The sequence below is a fragment of the Podarcis gaigeae genome, assembly GCF_964106915.1.
Source record: "Podarcis gaigeae genome assembly, chromosome: 14".
NCBI lineage: Eukaryota > Metazoa > Chordata > Lepidosauria > Squamata > Lacertidae > Podarcis > Podarcis gaigeae.
Window position 1 is genome coordinate 25,315,220 of NC_139690.1, and position 19,322 is coordinate 25,334,541.

The 19,322-nt window shown below is 46.8% G+C and overlaps 1 protein-coding gene and 1 long non-coding RNA gene across 3 annotated transcripts in view; both read right to left on the reverse strand.

The window, feature by feature from the left end:
* LOC310831985 overlaps positions 1-19,322 on the reverse strand; it is a 372,207-nt gene that overhangs the window by 290,297 nt on the left and 62,588 nt on the right. The gene's annotated exons all lie outside the window — the stretch shown is intronic.
* IGDCC4 (immunoglobulin superfamily DCC subclass member 4) overlaps positions 1-19,322 on the reverse strand; it is a 75,817-nt gene that overhangs the window by 24,489 nt on the left and 32,006 nt on the right. For both annotated transcript variants that reach the window (XM_083713066.1, XM_083713067.1), the window contains exons 4-11: positions 19,125-19,258; positions 11,843-11,980; positions 9,445-9,600; positions 7,294-7,704; positions 5,913-6,077; positions 4,177-4,314; positions 3,553-3,723; positions 1,945-2,178 (exon numbers count right to left, since the gene is read on the reverse strand). In XM_083713066.1, the coding sequence (XP_083569192.1) occupies positions 1,945-2,178; positions 3,553-3,723; positions 4,177-4,314; positions 5,913-6,077; positions 7,294-7,704; positions 9,445-9,600; positions 11,843-11,980; positions 19,125-19,258 (1,547 nt within the window). The remainder of the gene's footprint in view (positions 1-1,944; positions 2,179-3,552; positions 3,724-4,176; positions 4,315-5,912; positions 6,078-7,293; positions 7,705-9,444; positions 9,601-11,842; positions 11,981-19,124; positions 19,259-19,322) is intronic.

Genomic DNA, 19,322 nt, shown 5'->3' on the forward strand with positions numbered 1-19,322 from the left:
CTTTAGTAACCTCCTCCAGGCAATTGTCCTTTGGCATGTCATCACTACGGGGGGTTGTACAGCGACTCTGCTCCACGCTCCCATTGACCCCACCTCTTGAATAGAGCGAACCGGGAACAGGCTGTTTAAGCATTTTTATTGGATGCTGCCAAAATATAAATAGGGCATTTTTTTAACCCATTAAATGAGTGCATGGAGGCCACCCAGGGCAGACCATGGCCTTGCAAACCAAAGCGGAACTTTCCGGCAATGTGAATTCTGTGTTAGCGCCAGATGCAGCCAACCTTTTTGGCTGTGCTGCAATCCGAGCCAAGCTCCAGAGAGAGCAAGCCAAGAGGGCTGTTCTAAAGCTCGCCTGCTTCTTTCTTCACCCTTCTTTTGTAAGATCTGCTTATTCAAGGGAACTGCTTGAGCATCTCAAAGTTTACAAATAGAGGGAAAATGGGGCAATTCTCTCTTTGGACACCCAGCTCCTTGTTCCTCCCCAAATGGCCTCCTCCTCCCCCCCCCCACCTCTTGTTGGTTTCATTGATGAAGCTCTGCTAATTAAGGATGTGCCTATTCAGGGCCTGCTGTGGAGAAGATGGCCAGCTCCTTTCGCCACCACAATACGGCCTGTACAAAAGCACTTTTTGGCTGTGCCAGTGTATCACTCTCCTTTTGATTGTGCAAGTGTGTATGGAGGGAGGGCTAGTGGTGCCACTCCCCCCCCCCCACAAGGAAAAGCACATGGATGGCAAGGATTGGAAAAGCCTTACACTTGTGCAACACACATTTGCATCTGGAAGAGAGAGAAAACATTTTAGCTCCTTCTTTTTTTGCCAGCCTCCCTAAGAACGCCACAGCAAAAAGGCTTTTTTGTCTGCTCTGAAAATCTTGGCAGCAGGCAGAACAGAGTCAGCCTGGAGATGGTCCAAACTGCAGAGTGGCTGTGTGTGTGTGTGTGTGTGTGTGTGTGTGTTGGCTGAGGAGTGTCTCAGCATCGAGCAAAGGCTTAAAAGAGGGACCCACAGCCAAACATCTCCCCACACAGGGTGCCCTCTCTCTCCAGTCACAGCCTAAATGTAATGGAGGTAGACCTCAGGCCTGGTTCAGGCAACGGCGCATAGAAAAAATGTTCTATGGTTGTTAGACAACCGCCAACTCAACTTCCTCCTCTTTCAGGCATGGATTTCTACCTACCCAATCCATAGCACAACAAACTGAGGTTGTATCCAACTAACGCCACATTTGCACCATGTTTATTTAAGGGTATTTAAGGGTATTTAAGAACATTCAAGATGGTTAAAATCAGCAGGAACTAAGAAGAAATGAAACAGATTTAACTTCTATGTGTCTGGAAGTTTGCAAAAGTTGGCTTAAGTAGCAACATTTATCCCAGCTGGAAAAGCTGTATTTCTTTGGCATGGCATTTAGAATGAGGTTGAGGGCCACATTCCTTTCAGGGTAATCTGTTGAGGGCCGCAAGCCAGCAGAAGGTGGAGCCAATGGGACACTTGCTTTTCTCTCTCATCCCGCCTCTCTGTTTTCTCCTTCCTCGCTACCCACATGAAATCAGGTTGAGAACCACAGACCTCAAGCTGCAGGCTGATCACCCAAGTTTTAGAATGTTTGGGTCCACACAGCTTGGAGAATGTTCTCATTGGTGGGCTCCTTGCCACAGACAACCTCCATGGCCAGTTCACGGGAACAAGCAGGGCACAGGAAACCTTTTCCGAGAGCCAATGTGGTGTAGTGGCTAGAGTGTCAGAGACCTGGATTCAAATCCCCACTTGATCATGAAGCTCACTGGGTGACCTTGGGCCAGTCCCTGCCTCCTGACCTAACAACTCACAGGGTTGTCGTGAGGATTAAAGGGAGGAGGAGGAGAACCACGTATGCCACCTTGACATCCTTGGACAAAAAAAAAGGTGGGATATAAATTCAACAAACAAATGAACTTACTTAACTCTGTCAGTTCATGCTGCTTGACCTTCTTCTTCAGCTTTATCGGCCCAACATCCCAAGCGCCATCCCCGGGACCTTCGGAGAGGTTCTCCTCACTCGTCTCTTCTGTGGCCACTTCGCGGTAGTAAAGTTTGTAGCCTGAAATCTGAGCGTGGTTCGCTGGAGGTTGCCAACTCACCAGCAGGGACTCCATTTTCGCTCGGACTTTTAACTCCGTTGGAGCAAACGGAACTAGGGGAAGCAAGGAAGAAACATCAACAGTGGTTGCCTCAAGAATCAAGGTGCTAGGTTTCGTTTGTTTGTTTGTTTTTGGTGTATAAAGCCCTACTCAACTTGGGACCAGGAAACCTGAAGGATTGTCTCACCCCTTATATATCGCAGCTGCTCTGCAGGTGAGGACCTCGTGTAGATACCGTCTTATCAAAAGGCCCACTCCACACAATACAGGAATTGGGTCTTAAGCGTTGTGGCACCTTTGGAATTCTCTCCCTTTACCCATTAGAAAGGCACCGACTCTGTTGTCTTTTTTGGTTCCTGCCGAAAACCTTCCTCCTTCAACAAGCCTTTTAAGTAGAGCTCTCTCCCAGTCTGCATCTGTACTGGAATTGTTTTAATTGCTTTTGTTGTCGTTTTATCAGCTTTTTGTTTGCTGCCCATGGCTCCTTTGAGAGGAAGGCAGGGTGTTATGTACTGAGTTGAATAGGATCCAAAAGGCAGCAGTCTGATTGGTCCTAGAACAACAGGATTCAGAATGCAGCAGTCTGATTCATCCACAGGAGTCACCCAATCCAACTCCAGGTGGAAGTAAATCCGCAACCTGATTGGCCTACAGGTGAATCCTGGAATTAGCCAATCACATGGGGCCCATTGTGTAAATAATGTATACAAAGCAGACATTCTGGGGGAACTTCCATTCCTCCTCGCCACTATGAACTGAATAAAGAACATGAAATCCACTCTTGACTCCGAGTATATTTCACAGGGTGTAAATTAAAATAATAATAAATATACTATTCTTGGCTCCTTGGAGGAAGAATAGGATAAAAATACAAGAAGGTACCATACAGGGTTGTACTAAATCAGGGTAAACAGTGCGGTACTCTCCAGATGTTTTGGAAAACAACTTTCCTCATCCCCAACCATTGACCAAGATGGCTGGAGCCAATGGGAGCGAAACCCCAACAACACTGGGGGGCAACAGGTTTCCCGGTGCCTCCCCCACTCTGTTAAACAGTTTGCCTGGGCGAACTGCCACCCACGCTGCTTGCTCACTCACTTGCCACCTGTTGCTGCTGGAGTTGGTGTGGTCATGAACTGCTGCGTGATGACAGCCTTACATTTTTATTTATATAGGAAGAAAACACTCTGGATCCATTCTGATGAAGGGTGGTACATATACATTTAAAATCAAATTAAGGAATCAGCATTTCATTGCCACCTTGATCTCAGGCTCACTCTCCTTGGCTATTATGATGCCTACCTTTGATTAAAGCTTCCACATACTTATCTTGGATCCGAATTCCATTTGCAGACACAGAACTCTCCATGTCCTACTAAGCCCTGAGAGCAGCGGACATGATCCTCATGGGCAGTGGGCTGACCTACCATGAGTTTGGTTGTCTCTATCCGGGGTTCGGTGCTGTGTCCATTCTGAAGGGGCCCCATAGCCCACGCTTGTACTCGCTGCAATGCGCACTTTGTAGACTTTATTAGGGTGCAGGCCATGAAGAGTAAGTTGGGTCTCATTTGCACCAACCTCGGTTGAGGAAATCAGATCTGTTAGAAAAACAGAGCCCAACATGCTGAATCTAACATGCTGGTGGGTGCTAGAGAATTCCATCAGAAACAGAAATGGGAGCAGAAATTGCCACAGTTCACATGTGCATCTGAGGTCAGGAACAGAAATAACACCAGTGAGTACAAGCTATTGTTTTACGGGAATAATTACGTTACTTTCTCTGCACTGTTTTTGATGTTTCCCTTCCACTGAATTTGATTGTGAAATTAATTACATTAGTTTGGGTCAGTGCTATTTTCCCCTGGGGAAAAAAGCACTGGTTTTGGTCAAAGCTTAGAGTGAGAAAACAACACCAGTTTTGCTGGAAGCTGAACTGTAGCAGAATGGAAACAGCACTGATTGTGATGAACCCAGGACAGGGTGAAAATCACTGCTTCTCTACATCCCTAATCGTGCCCCAGTTTCTGGCACCAGAACCATCTCTTCCTTACCTTCCTTGAGGGGAGCGTAGTCAATTTTGTACTTGGTGATTCTGCCATTGCTGAGTTCCGGAAGGAGAGGCAGCCAAGTCACCTTGATGTCCATCGGTGTTGTGCTGGAAAGAGACAGCTGAGGAGCTGCGCTGGGAACTGGGGAGTGGAAGGATAAAAGCGATGACTCCACCTCATCACAAAGGAAACGAGCAAAACACCCATTTGGTGGGTGAAAACACACACACGCACATTTGAACCTGGAGGGCTTCATAGATTGGCTGCAGATAGGTTTCCAGGCTCAATTTGAAGTGTTTGTTTTGACCTTTAAAGCTTTAAATGGCCCAGAACCCCACAGTACCTTAGGAACCACCTCTCCCCACATGAACCTACATGGACCCTGTGTTCATCACCTGAGGGCCTTCTTTGTGTGCCCCCTCACAGGGAAGCAACACAAGGACAGGCCTTTCTAGTGATGGCTCCCCAACTATGAAACACTGTCCCCAAAGAGATATGCCTGGCACCATCATTACAAACTTCTAGGCACCAGACAAAGACATTCCTGTTCACCCAATAATTTGGGTCTTAACTGGATGATAGGGTATGATTTATACGCAAGTCTGTATTGATGTTCATCTTCAGTAGGGCAGGATAGGGGCTGACCATTTTATGTTATTGCAAGATAAGCACTTTTCGTTAATTTATGTTCTTTTATTTATTTATTTCAAATTTTGTTTTATGCCTGCTTTTATAATTGTAAGTGTCTTTGAGACATTTTGGTAGCAAGCGACAAATAACTGTAATAATAAATAATAAGGATAATAAATAAGAGAACATTCGGAAACACACTCTGCAATTCACTTAGCCAACTTATTTCCTCTAGGAAAGGAAATCTGGCTGTTTTTCTTTCATGCAGAAGTGTTTTCTAACACCAATGCAAAGAGACATTTCCAAGGGGGAAGGCTGGAGATACCAGAACACCAGGACTGCACAGCATGAGAACCGCCAAGCTGAACTGATCTCAGGGCAATTTCTTTATTTTTGATAATGCACCTGCATGCTGTGTCATATCAACAGGGTGCCTAAATGGCACAGGGATGGCTACTAGCCACAATGCCTAAGTTAGACCATGGCAGCATGCCTCTAAATACCAATTGTTAGGAACCACAAATGGGAAGAATGTTGTTGCACTCAAGATCCTGCTTTTGGGCTTCCTGTGAGAACAGAATGCCGACCAGACAGGCCATTAAGAAATTAAATGTGTCACTGTTGTACCTAGCAAAGAAGGGAGGATTGCTGAACAAATTTGTCTTCTTTAAAATTATTTTGTCTTCCGGTCTGCTGCGGAGGGAATGGCAACGCCCTCTGTGTCATCCAAGTAAAGGACGACACGGTTCTGGCTTTCAGGGCTCTGGGGGTAAACGTCAGGGCTAGGTGACCCCCCGAAAAACTCCCACAGGCAAGTGTGGACTCTAGGGGTCCAGCAGAGTGTGTGAACTCACCTTAAACCCAGATCTCCCTGACACAGCTTTTGCAAGGGGGGAAGGGAAGGTTTGAGTCAGCAAATTGTGTTAACCTCATCTAATTACAAACACAAATGAAGGTCACCCCTTCAGTTCAAAATACTTCTCACTGCTGCGCACGCGCACACACACACACACACACACAAACAAACATAAAGGGGCCCGCTATGTGATTTATTTCTTCCAGGAAGCATGGGGGTGGGGAATAGTCCCTTCCCCTCCAGGTCTACGAACCATCCTCCAGTGTCTGTACATTGATGGAAGAGGAGGTTCGGCTGGCTCCGAGTTGCGAATACGCCACCACATAGAAAACGTAGTTGGTGCTGGGCTCCAGATCTTTGACCTGGAACTCTGTCGTGTCGTTGTTCACCGCGAACTGGTACTCCACGTTGTCAGCGCCTAGAGAGGGTACACAACGCTGTCAGACGAAAAAGAAAAGAAAAAGAAGAACGTGTTTTGTCCTTTCTTCAGAGCGGCTTCTTGCAAGCAGCTCGCAGAAAAGGTCCAGTGAGCCTTTCACGGCACGCAGTTTGGTTTTTAAGCAAATGCTGGGGCTGTTCCCACCTTTTCAACACAATCAGGGTTTCAAACCCACATTTCTGGCAACGAGTTAGGTGACATCTGCAGCAAACATTGAAAGCCCTATTACACAGTCATGGCTTCTCTCAAAGACTCCTGGGACTTGCAGTGTGTTGAGAGTTTTAAGAATATGTTAAGAGAGTTGTTACAAGGCAGCTACTCCTCTCATAGCGCTACAGTTCCCATAGTGGTTTTTAGCAATAATTCCCTCTTTTCAGGGCTACATCCACCCCCTTCATATATCCTTCGTACTGTGCTTTTTATTTCTTTTTTCTTTTTATTTTGACAAAGTCATAATCATAAATAAATAAGAATAAAAATGTGCACCCCACCACCAAGACCATTCCATTGCAACTATCCAACCTCCCAAAATTTCAACATCTCTTGTGATGGGTTGACCCCTTTCCATTTTAACAGTACAAATTCTACAAACACCCTCCATATCTCCTTAAAATCATTTCTCCTGTATATTCCCCATCTTAGCTTAATGGCACATGTTAATTTATCATTGATCGTTATATCCTACACCTTTTTATGCCATTCTTGCATTTTATATTCTGCTTGCCCCTTCCACTTCCTAGATATCATAATTCGTGCAGCTGTCAATAAATTTGTGAGCAAGTCCTTCAGGTGTGGCCTAAAGAACAACAGGGTAGTCAATTCTGCACCAATTAACTTAAAGCTGAAACAAAAACTCAGACTTTTAAGAGAGGCCCAAACAGCATTAGAAGGCTAGCTAGTTTGACCTTCAAGTCGGAGGAGGCCAGGAGGCCACCTGCCTAATAATAATAATAATAATAATAATAATAATAATAATAATTTGTTATTGTTATTGTTATTTCTACCCCACCCATCTGGCTGGGTTTCCCCAGCAACTCTGGGCAGCTTTCAACAGAACATTAAAAACAGAATAAAACTTCAAACATTAAAAACTTCCCTAAACAAGGCTGCCTTCAGATGTCTTCTAAAAGTCGATGCAAAGTCGATATGCCATGATACAAACTATGATGACAAAACAACCATTCAAGGGACATACCCGAAGCCTTCTGGTAATGGAGTGAGAAGCCAATGATCCGCTCGCTGTTGAACTCTGGACGTTCCCAGGATACCAAGACAGTCGTGCTGGAGAGAGAACTGGCAGACACCCTCTTAGGGGCGCTGGGCAAACCTTCCCTCACGATCACCACCAGCCTGGCCCCAGCACACGCCATGCCCAGGTGATTTTCTGCCACGCACTGGTAATAGCCAGCGTCGTCCAGCCCGATCTGGTTGATCACCAGGGTGCCACTACTTTGCATCTTCACCCGCCCTTTGGACAAGAGAGGCTCTCCGTTCTTCATCCAGTGGATGCTGGGGGACGGCTCTCCTTCTGCTTTGCACACAAACCTGGCAGTACTGGCACGCGTCCGAGAAATGGTCTCCGGAGCCTGGGAGATGACAGGGGGAGCTTAAGAGGCAGAAGAAGAAAATTAGCGTCTAAAGGTTAGGAAAGGGGCTATTTCATTTAGAGGAAAGGCAAGGAAAAAGTGACACAATAAAGGTAAAGGTAAAGGGACCCCTGACCATTAGGTCCAGTCATGGCCGACTCTGGGGTTACGGTGCTCATCTCGCTTTATTGGCCGAGGGAGCCAGCATACAGCTTCCGGGTCATGTGGTCAGCATGACAAAGCCACTTCTGGCAAACCAGAGCAGAACACGGAAACGCCATTTACCTTCCTGCCAGAGCAGTACCTATTTATCTACTTGCACTTCGACATGCTTTCAAACTGCTAGGTTGGCAGAAGTAGGGACCGAGCAACAGGAGCTCACCCCGCCGACCTTCTGATTGGCAAGTCCTAGGCTCTGTGGTTTAACCCACAGTGCCACCCGCATCCCAGTGACACGATAAAGCAGCATAAAATCATGAATGGTGTTGGATAACACTAGAACCCAGGGACAGCCAATGAAGCTGAATGTTGGAAGACTCAGGGCAGGCAAATTAATGGAGGATAAGGCTATGAGTTGCTACTCGTTCTTCCTTCACTGTCAGAGTCAGTATGCCTCTCAGTATCAGCTGCTGCGAATCCCAAGTAGGGAGAGAGTGTTGCGTTTGAGACTTGCTTAAGGGCTTCTCGTAAGATAGGTTGACTGGGGCTCATGATAGTTGTAGCCCAAAATATCAGGAGAACACCCAGTTAGGGAAAGTTGTCCTAGCCCAGTCTTCGAGGCAGGAGCAACGTGTACCTTCCCTTCAACAAAGTAAAGGCTAACCAAAACCATTTCTTCTAGTCCTTCCTGCTGGAATAGATCCAGGAGCCTGGAAGTGTTGAGTGGGCCCCATAAGCAAGCAGGGGAGACATTGGTTCATGCAGATACCCAGCATTCAACTTTGCAAGGTCCCAGAAATAAAAGCCCCAAAATACTGAGGCAGTTTTTACAACATAAAGAGCACAGGAAGGTGGAACTTACAGCTTTGAGCTTCTAAGTCCTTTCAAGTGCAGTGTTGAATTTTATTTGAAGAAAGCTTTTTATTATGTATTTTGTGTTTTTATCTTGTATTTTTATGCTGTGAAAAACCCTGAGGTCTTCAGATGAAGGGCAGTATACAATTTTTAAATAATAATAATAGCAATCTGAGCCAGACTCAATGGTCCATCTAGCTCAGCATTGCCCATAAAGGTAAAGGTAAAGGGACCCCTGACCATTAGGTCCAGTCATGGCCAACTCTGGTATTGCGGCACTCATCTCACCTTATTGGCCGAGGGAGCTGGCGTACAGGTTCCAGGTCATGTGGCCAGCAGGACTAAGCCGCTTCTGGCGAACCAGAGCAGCGCACGGAAACGCCGTTTACCTTCCGCCGGAGTGGTACCTTTTTATCTACTTGCACTTGGACGTGCTTTCGAACTGCTAGGTGGGCAGGAGCAGGGACCGAGCAACGGGAGCTCACCCCGTCGCAGGGATTCGAACCACCGACCTTCTGATCAGCAAGTCCTAGGCTCTGTGGTTTAACCCACAGCGCCAACCGCTTCCCTCAGCACTGCCCATACTGGCTGGCAAAGTCTCTCTAGGTAGGATTTCAGGCCTGATTTTCTCCCAGCCCTACCTGGAGATGCTGGGGATTGAACCTGAGACCTTCTACATGCAAATCAGATGCTCCACCGAGCTACAGTCTACGACAGCACAGAACTGATTTATTCTCTGTTCTCACCAAGAACTCTGAGCTCAGCCGCAGCGGTTACAAACTGCCTGGTCTGGGGTTTATTGGCACGGCAGACATAGATCCCTGAGTGATGGAGCTGGGCATGAGGAATCAAGAGGTTGGTCCGTCCCAGCACAATCACATCTGTGGAAATAGGGTCCCCATCTGCAAAGGAACAACAAGGCATCAAATTCTTAAGGAAGATAATGGGGGGAGGGAGAGAAACCCTGCACATTATCATCTTAAAAGTGCATCACTCTGGCAGGATCATGATCTTAATATTTCAGACTTCTGGGCAGACTTTTTGCAGAACCTTACGTTTCTGCTATAATTAAGCACCAAGTTTGCAAGGAGTCATTCTAATTTCCAACTGATTGCTTAGAGCAGCCAAAGAAAGACTGTACAGTCGTGTCCCCTACTGAATCAGGGGGCACACAGCACTGGAATGTATGAAGATCAGTGGAGGGGTGTTGCAATTTTACATCAAAATTGGTTTCTCTTATGGCATGGAGGCAGAGGGGGGGAACCTTTTTCAGGGCAAGGTCCACATTTTCTTCTGGTCAACCTTCGGTGTGGGGTACATGCCAGAGGTGGACAGGGCCAGAGTGAAAGGGATCAGAACAGTGAATGCCAACTTTACCTTTGTAGAGTTGGCTATCTTCTACATACACACATCTATATCTTCAGTGCTTTTTTGGTTAAAGAAATGAGGTGCCAGTACTCATGCCCTGTTAAGAATGGAAGAAGAGCCTCCTGGATCCGACCAAGGTTCTATCTAGTACATCATTCTGTTTGGTTTTTTTTTAAATATAATTTTTATTATTGCGAGAAAACCACAAGCAGGACCCAAACTCTCCCCTCCCGTGGTTTCCAGGAACTGGCATTCAGAAGCATTACTGCCTCTGACCATAGAGGCAGTGCATAGCTATTGTGGCTAGAAGGCATCAATAGCCCTCTCCTTTAGGAATTTGCCCAATCCTCTTCAGAAGCCATACAGGTTGGTGGCCATCACTGCCTCCTGTGGGAGGTGTTAGGATATAGTTCCATTCCACCTTTAGAACAGGCATGTGGAGTTGTTGTATGTCACATGTCTGTTTACTTCCAGCACAGTCTGCTGGGAACTTCCACTGTATATAGCTTTTGCCTATGCTGTTTGCTTGGACACGAAGGGAAGCAGACATGTGTTTGCTTTGTAATAAATGCTTGTAAATATGCTTACATATGCCTCTGTCTGCTACTTCTGTTGCAAAGAGTATCTCTGCTAGCTTGCGTGCTCAGTCTCTAAAGGTCTCTGAGGCTTGAGTTGCAGTTTGGATGCTGCTCTGAGAACCGGAGTTTGCCTGGCTGCCGGCCGGTGGGCTAGAGCCAGCCAATTGCCCCTGTCTCCCCGGACGCATCCGAACAGGAGGGTTTTCCATAGCTGAACTGTGTACTGCACAAAGAGGTACTGTTTAAAGGGGTGGGGGTGCCAGCTCATAATAGCTGGCATGGGCAACCCCCAAAAAAGAAGTGCCAATACTCAGGACCAAGGAGTCCCATCGCACACAAAAAGCACTGCATCTTCCTACACCCAGGCAAGCAACCATTACCCAATGCCACATTCAACCCAGGCAGAAACACTCTAGGAAGCTGTGAAGTGGCATCAGTGTGGGGTGTGGCTTGGGCACAAAGAGGGTGGCTGGAGAGGGGTGTTGCCTGGGGAGGACCAGACAGAGAGACCTGGAGGGCTACACTTGGACCCTGGGCCTGAGAATCCCCCAGCCTTGTATGTTGGTCAGTTTGGGGGCAGGGCAGTTGGTTGACGTTAAAGGCCCTGCTAATCTCCAATCCTGCAAAATTAGGTGGGTTGGCTCTTGCTTGGGCATCTTTTGGGGCTTTGGTGACTTTCACACGCCACCTTCACTCCCACAGGGAAATGCCGCGTTTCTTAAAAAGAGAGGCATGCCCCAGCCCTGCCCCATCCTCAGCGCCTCCAGCGATCTTTATCACGTTTTTATAATCCTAAAGATAACCCGAGAGTTATTTTTGCAAAGCAGCAACAGATGCGCCCAGCCCCGCGAAACGTCTACAAAAGGCCCGACCCTCCTGCCCTGCCCTTTCGAGCTGGGGGGCGTCATTCGATATTGGCCATGTCCAATTTAGATCAAAAGGCATCCAGCAACTAGAATTCCGTATCTTTTACAGATCAAACAACATAAATGAACCGCATGCTTTTGTATCGCGTTCACGTTAATGGGCGAGCCCGACTTGGGAGCCATTCCCCGGCCACGGAGAGGTCGGCCGCCTTGTATTCAGTTGCACTTTGCAAATCTTCTCGGGGCGCATTCCTCTCCTGATGGGTTTTTCAGAAACCAAAGGGTCCCACCGTCGCCTCTTGGCATCAAAAGGGCTGGCGGTCTTCACTTACCATCCCGTATCCAAGAAACAAATGGTGTGGGGTTTGCAGATGCCATGCACTCCATCACGGCGCTCTCTCCAACCACGACGGTGACGTTTTCCGGCATGGCGACAATGGCAACATCCCCTGTCGCAGGCAGCTGGTGCCCTAGCGGAATAAAGTACAGGTTTTTAGTCTTTCCAAAAAACAAGATAAAGGAGTCGAAGCATTCTAAGCAAGCCAAACTTTCAAGGGAAGAAGGAGGAGGAGAAGAAGAAGAAGAAGAAGAAGAAGAAGAAGAAGAAGAAGAAGAAGAAGAAGAAGAAGAAGAAGTCCCAGCAAAGGAAGAATGGATACAAAAACTTATGGAATATGTAGAAATGGCGAAACTTACCAGAAGAATAAGAAATCAAGATAACAAACTTTTTATTATAAAAGAGTGGAAATGGTTTATTGAATATTTACAGATCAATTGTAAACAGATAAAAACACTGGCAGGATCATATATTTAAAGAGTATATATTTAAGGAAGATAAAAATAAATGAGTAAGTTAAGTGTATTTGGATACGCAGAAGGTATTAAAAATAAATTTAAGGAACCGCAGAAAGAGGTGGAAGTCAAGTTTTAAAATGTCAAAATGATTGTAAAATCGGTGAAATGTATATATTTGAAAAGTGTAAATAAAAAATTTAGAAATCTAAGCAAGCCAAGCTTTCAAGAAAATAATCTGGTTCTTCCAGGCCCAGAGCTGCTTTTAATTTGATGCCTATGAGCGAAGGAGGTGTTTGTATAGTGACTACAGCACAAGTGGGATCCTGTTCATGGCAAAAGACTGTAGCTCCACGACAGAGCACCTGCATGCATAAGTTCCTAAGTTGGACTCCAGCTCCCATCGGCATGGTCAGGAATGATGTGAGCTGGAGTACAGCAACATCTGGAAGGCTTCACCCCCCCCCCACAAAGTTTTAATCTGCAGTACCAAGGATCAAACCTTGGACTTTCTGCATATAAACATGAGCTATGTTGCTGATCCAAGGACCTGTTGCCCTTATTCTGCCTGCTCCCCTCCCATTTTTACCTTAAGCACCAAACAATAGGATGGCAGCTTACACTTCCAATTTACAGAAACCTGCGTGCTTACTCTGTTACGAGGCCTCAACCACTGTGAGAACAGGATGTTGGACTAGATGAGCCATTGGCCTGATCCAGCAAAACTCTCCTTTGGTTCCTAATTCAGTAAAGGTAAAGGGACCCCTGACCGTTAGGTCCAGTCGTGGATGACTCTGGGGATGCGGCGCTCATCTCGCTATAGGCTGAGGGAGCCAGCGTTTATCCACAGACAGCTTCCAGGTCATGTGGCCAGCATGACTAAGCCGCTTCTGGCGAACCAGAGCAGCACACGGAAACTCTGTTTACCTTCCCGCCAGAGCGGTACCTATTTATCTACTTGCACTGGTGTGCTTTCAAACTGCTAGGTGGGCAGGAGCTGGGACCGAACAACAGGAGCTCACCCCATCGCGGGGATTCTAACCGCCGACCTTCCAATCGGCAACCCCTAGGCTCAGTGGTTTAGACCACAGCGCCACCTAATTCAGGACTCACCTCAATTTAAACAAATCAGACCGTCACCTCTAGCTCAACACTGGCATCTTGTTTGAGATACCAGGAGACATGTGAGACAGTTTACCCTTCCAGCAACAAAAGCTGCCCCCTCTTTCTCATTTTCCTTACTACAGTGACCATTCAGAGTCAACATTACTTTGGGAAGCAAACACTTAATTCTCAGGCTCACCAATTGAGAGCGTCCTTTCGTTGATCAAAATCGCTCCCACGTTTCCATTGCTTAATCTTCTGGTGAAACAGGTTAAAACTTGCAAAACTATTTATGTGACAAAGAATGAAGGTTTCTGTAAAACCTCCTTTTGTTTCCCAACGGACAAGGACTGTACAATGTGCCCCCTCCCTTGGAAAAGGGTGGGAGGAGAATGGCTGAGTTTTGAAAGCTCCTCTGCAGCAACCTTAAAATGGGTCTCTTGCTATCTGCAGAAGAATGGTAGAAAATCACGGACGGATCCTTTTCCCTCCCCTTCCCTCCATTGAACAGCTGCTCCAAAAGCCTGAATCTATTCTCAGGGGAGGTTCTCGGAGGCTGAATAAAACTTCAAGCTCCTCCTCTGGAAAAGGGTGAGAAAGTTCACAGCCAAACAGCAGAGCAGGGCTCAGTTGTCTGATATCTCGCCGTCTCAGGCTGCTGCTGACAGCTGAGATCCAAGCCGGTCGCCGGCCTCCCCACCAGCAAGCAAGCCATGTTGGAACGCAAGTGGTGTGGGGCTGAGCATTCGCGAAATGCGGGGGTTGTGGGGCAGAGGGAATGGCAGCAGCCATCCATCTCTGCCTAGGCAGGCCTCTGCTGGGGCCAGTTTCTCAAAACAGACTCTTAAGGCCACTCCAAGATTCATCTGTGCTGTGGGGTTGTTGGAAGAAGGGAGGAACCTGCGGGCAACCCTGGTTTCATGGGAAAATGGGGGATAAAGGGGGGCAACAGAGAAAGAGAGAGAAATGGGTAGCAGGGAGAGAGACAATGTCAACTTTTGTGTCCAAGCCTGCAATTCCCAACAGATTACCTTTCACAGAATTTTGGCCTTATAAAAAGGTTTCAGATCCTCAACTCAGCTATGAAGCTCAGTAAGTGACCTCAGCCTAACCTAACTCACAGGGTTGATGTTGAGGATAAAATGAGGACTGGGGAAAAATCTTGCAAGCTGCCTTGAGCTCTGTGGAAGAAGGGTGGAATGAAGATGTTTGTATTGGTGTAATTACAAAACAGGTGCAGGTAGGAGCTTTCTTGGGGAAGGTCCGTGGCCCAGTGACAGAGCATCTGCCTTGCACGCAGAAGGTCCTGGGTTCAATTGACGGCACCTCCAAACAGGACTGGGAATTGACTCCTGTCGGAATTCTCAGAGAGAATTCCTGCTCTTTACTGCTGGATTGGAGCAAACAGCAATCCACAGAAAACCCGAATTGCTGTTTGCTCTGACTTAGTGGTAAAGATCGGGTTTTCCAGTGAAAAGCGGTGCAGGGGGTGGGGTCCAGGAAAGCTGTGCCTAGAAAGCTCAAAGGAAAAGTTAAGTGTGGATAAGCCCTCAGTGCAGACAAATACTGAGTCAACTGTCTGGTTTAGTATAAGGCAAATTCCTATATTTCTGGCTTGCAGTCATGGACAGCTCCCTGTTTGATATGATGAAAAGGTGCAATGATCTGGAGGCAGAATCCCTCTGAATTCCAGCTGCCGGGATTTGCAAGAATGTTGGGCTCAATTCCTTCTTGTGTGCTATTTATTTATTTGCTTATTTATTTACTTAGTTACTTAATTTATATCTCACCTTTATTTCTGAGGAGCTCAAGGTGGTATACATGGGTCTCCCCCATTCTCTAATAATAATAATAATAATAATAATAATAATAATAATAATAATAATAATTTTATGTGTACCCTACCCACCTGACTGGGCTGCCCCAGCCACTCTGGGAGGCTTCCAACATATATAAAACATAATAAAACATTACACATTGAAAGGCTTCCTGATACAGAGCTGCCTTCAGATGTCTTCTAAAGGTTATGTAGATACTCATCTCCTTGACACCTGATGGGAAGGCATTCCACAGGGTGGGTACCACTACCGAGGTGTAGGCCCCAATGCAACAATTGGGGTTGGGTGAGTGTCATGGCTTTGCAGCTAAAGAACTGGGTAAGCCTGCCATTACTGGAGAAGACGCTGGGAGGCTGCTGCTGGCAGAATCGCTTCCTGTGGCTCTGTCACCACTAAAAACGTGCTTCCAACATCAAATATTTGTACAAGATATGAGCAGCAGGGTAGAGAGCCAGCAGCATCAGCCCAGCAGAGCTTCTCCTCCCTCAGGACAAAGCAAAGCAGCAACAGATTGATTGAAGAGAAGGCGGAGGAGGAGGCGGAGGAGGACGCGAGGGTCAAGGTTCCTTCTGGGCAACCTTGGGATGGAGGGGGGCACATGCCAGTGGTGGGTGTGGCTAGAGGCTTAAGTGGGCGTGGCAACAAACAAATCCTACCTTTGTACAGTCAGCTAGTTTCTACACACGCTCAAAACACTCCACCCCTCTACCCTCTGCCTAAGCAAGTGAGAGGCGCTATCAGAGTTCAAAGACACATTCTGGTCAGGCAAAAACACTTCAAGCAGGAGTGGTAAGGGGTGTGGCTAAGGGCCAGGCAGAGAGGACTGGAGGGCCGCATTCCCTACCCCTGCTCTCTTTGTTTCTATGCTGAATCCACACATGCACACTTTTCTATTGAGTTGGGGTCCGACACAAGAAGAAGAAGAAGAAGAGGAGGAGGAGGAGGAGTTTGGATTTGATATCCCGCTTTATCACTCCCCTTCGGGAGTCTCAAAGCGGCTAACAATCTCCTTTCCCTTCCTCCCCCACAACAAACACTCTGTGAGGTGAGTGGGGCTGAGAGACTTCAGAGAAGTGTGACCAGCCCAAGGTCACCCAGCAGCTGCATGTGGAGGAGCGGAGACGCGAACCCGGTTCCCCAGATGACGAGTCTATCACTCTTAACCACTACACCACACTGGCTCACCAGTTTTCTTTTCAGAAGAGAGTCTGTGGCTGGCTCATACAGTGCTACCTTGGGTTACAGATGCTTCAGGTTACAGAAGCTTCAGGTTACAGACTCCGCTAACCCAGAAATAGTACCTCAAGTTAAGAACTTTGCTTCAGGATGAGAACAGAAATTGTGTGGTGGCAGAGCAGCGGCAGCAGGAGGCCCCATTAGCTAAAGTGGTACCTCAGGTTAAGAACAGTTTCAGGTTAAGAACGGACCTTCAGAACGAATTACGTTCTTAACCCGAGGTACCACTGTATTTGGCAGTAGGTGGGGAGTTCTTGGTCACCCTCTCTGAGGTCTGGACAGGGACTTAAATGACCAGGGCTGTGCTATTTCTCTCTCTCTTCTTCTTCTTCTTCTTCTTCTTCTTCTTCTTCTTCTTCTTCTTCTTCTTCTTCTCTCTCTCTCTCTCTCTCTCTCTCTTTGTGGAGATATTTCCTCTAAGTGACGACAACTTCTCCATTTCAGGGCCATGAAAGAGATCTGCTTGTAAAAGGCCCCCAGATCCTTCTCCCCGTTTGGAATGCAGTTCCCCAAGGAGCGTCTGGAAATTTACACCGTGACGTCTGCCCGGCCTGAAACATCTGCCGCTCGCACGGCAACAGCCCCGACTCACAGTTGCTGCCTGCATCTCTGCCACCAACAGGGTAGCAAACCCCTTTCGGTGACCTTTGACGGAGATGAGCTCGCCTTTGAAACAGCCAAGGGGGTGGGGGTGGGGTCCCCTCTCCATCCAGGGAAAGAAAAACTGGAATTTTTAGAAGACTCCTATTCCCCTCTCACAGAACTTCCAATTCCTAGAGCAGTTTAACAATCAATCCCTCTTCAGAGCGAACTCTGGGAATTGTAGCTCCCAGAGGAAAGCATATGTGTTTTGAAAAGCAGCTTGTTTGCTATATGCATTTAGACACCTCTTTAGATACTGCAAACAAATTTTGCCTGATGGTTCCTGAGATAGAGGAGCAAGTTTCTGCTTATGTTTGGATACGATTGGGTGCTCTTTTGAATCAAGATGGCAGGCTGAACGTTTCTATGCTGCACTAATTTTTTTAGGTTTCATAGAATTCCTGAGCAACTTCAGGTATGAGGCCGCCAGTGCATGTATGTATAAAGCTTTGTTTAACAACAGCAACAGAAATGGTTTCTGACCAGACACCACTTGCCTTCCTTGACTGCTTTGGAAATAGGGAAAGAAGCAAAGGATCAGCCACCTGCCAGAGATATCAATGATCTTTCAGAGGGCAGTGTTTCTTATTAAAAACAAAACATCGTATTCATCATCCACAGATGAGTTTTTGTCACCCACAGTCATGTTTGCCTGCCTTTTGTCTGCCTCAGGGTGGGGAGTTTTCTTTTCCTCAGAAAAGAGAAGAAAAATAGCCTGGCAACTGCTTGAAAAGAGTGGTTTTCAAACTCTGAGTGGTATGTAACTCGAAGATAGAGTAGACTTACTTAAATTGATGGACCGAACTTAATCATGTTCGTTAATTTCACTGTTGAAAACCATGCTGAATGCCACCCAGTGTTCCTGGGAGAACCTCAGTTTTTATCCAGAACCTTCTTAGGATTCATCAATGTAAGGCTCAAGTAATAACAGACAAGCTCAACTGAGAGAGAAGTTTGCCCTTTCCACATAAGAGTACTCCTCAATAGTGTAGTGGCAAACCCAGAAGTGCAAGGTCCCTTCATGACAGTCACAGACACACACCCTTCTTAGATTATGCAATAATTTCACAAAATAATAAGAATAATAAGAATAATAATGGATGCATTGCAACGATTAATGCAGATCTCCATGTGCTGCCTTTCAGCTAAATCCCAATCATTTCTGCGCATGTACAAATGATTTTGAGTGCGCTAGTATTTTCTTTCGGAGTGACTTAAATTGTGTTTTCCATAAAGTTCCTCAGCACTGCCCTAGTGACTCTCCTAGCACCATCCTAGGAGTTGGTCCCCATTCCCCTCCTCACTATAACTCTATCTGGTAGTGGCAGGGATTGTTAATTGCAGGGGGCAGCATTTTTTAAAAAAACAAAAAACTGCAGGCAAAATGCAAAGTCAAGTGACTGTATCTGCCATGATCTTTATTTTCCCACAATGCCTCTGGGCCCCAATGTAGCATTACTTAAGGGATGACACTGGAAGGGATGTAAAAGATTGTGGTGGTTGCAGACACCCAGCTCAGAGTTACTCTTATTGGTAAAGACAAAGGTACCCCTGACCATTAGGTCCAGTCATGGCCGATTCTTGGGTTGTGGCACTCATCTTGCTTTATGGGCTGAGGGAGCTGACATACAGCTTCCGGGTCATGTGGCCAGCATGACTAAGCTGCTTCTGGCGAACCAGAGCAGCGCACGGAAACACCGTTTACCTTCCCGCCGGAGCGGTACCTATTTATCTACTTGCACTTTGACGTGCTTTCGAACTGCTAGGTTGGCAGGAGCAGGGACTGAGCAACGGGAGCTCACCCCATCGCGGGGATTTGAACCACTGACCTTCTGATCGGCAAGTCCTAGGCTCTGTGGTTTAACCCACAGCGCCACCCACGTCCTAACTCTTATTGGTGCTGGGCCATAAAAAAAGGATGGAAGAAAGAATCAAATGTCACTAAGGTTGACAGATCTAGATATTAAAAGAACAGAGAAGATTTAGCTCGTATAACCCCTACCTTTCGAGATGCTGAGAACTGCTCCAGAGCTGTAGCGTTGCCCTGCCCAGTTGGTTGCCACACAATGGTACATTCCAGCATCGCTCTCCTGCACGTCTATGATCTGGAGGACCCCGTTGGGGAGTTCAATGAACCTGTGGGAATCAAAGGACAGGGGGATATATAGATATATAGATATATAGATATATAGATATATAG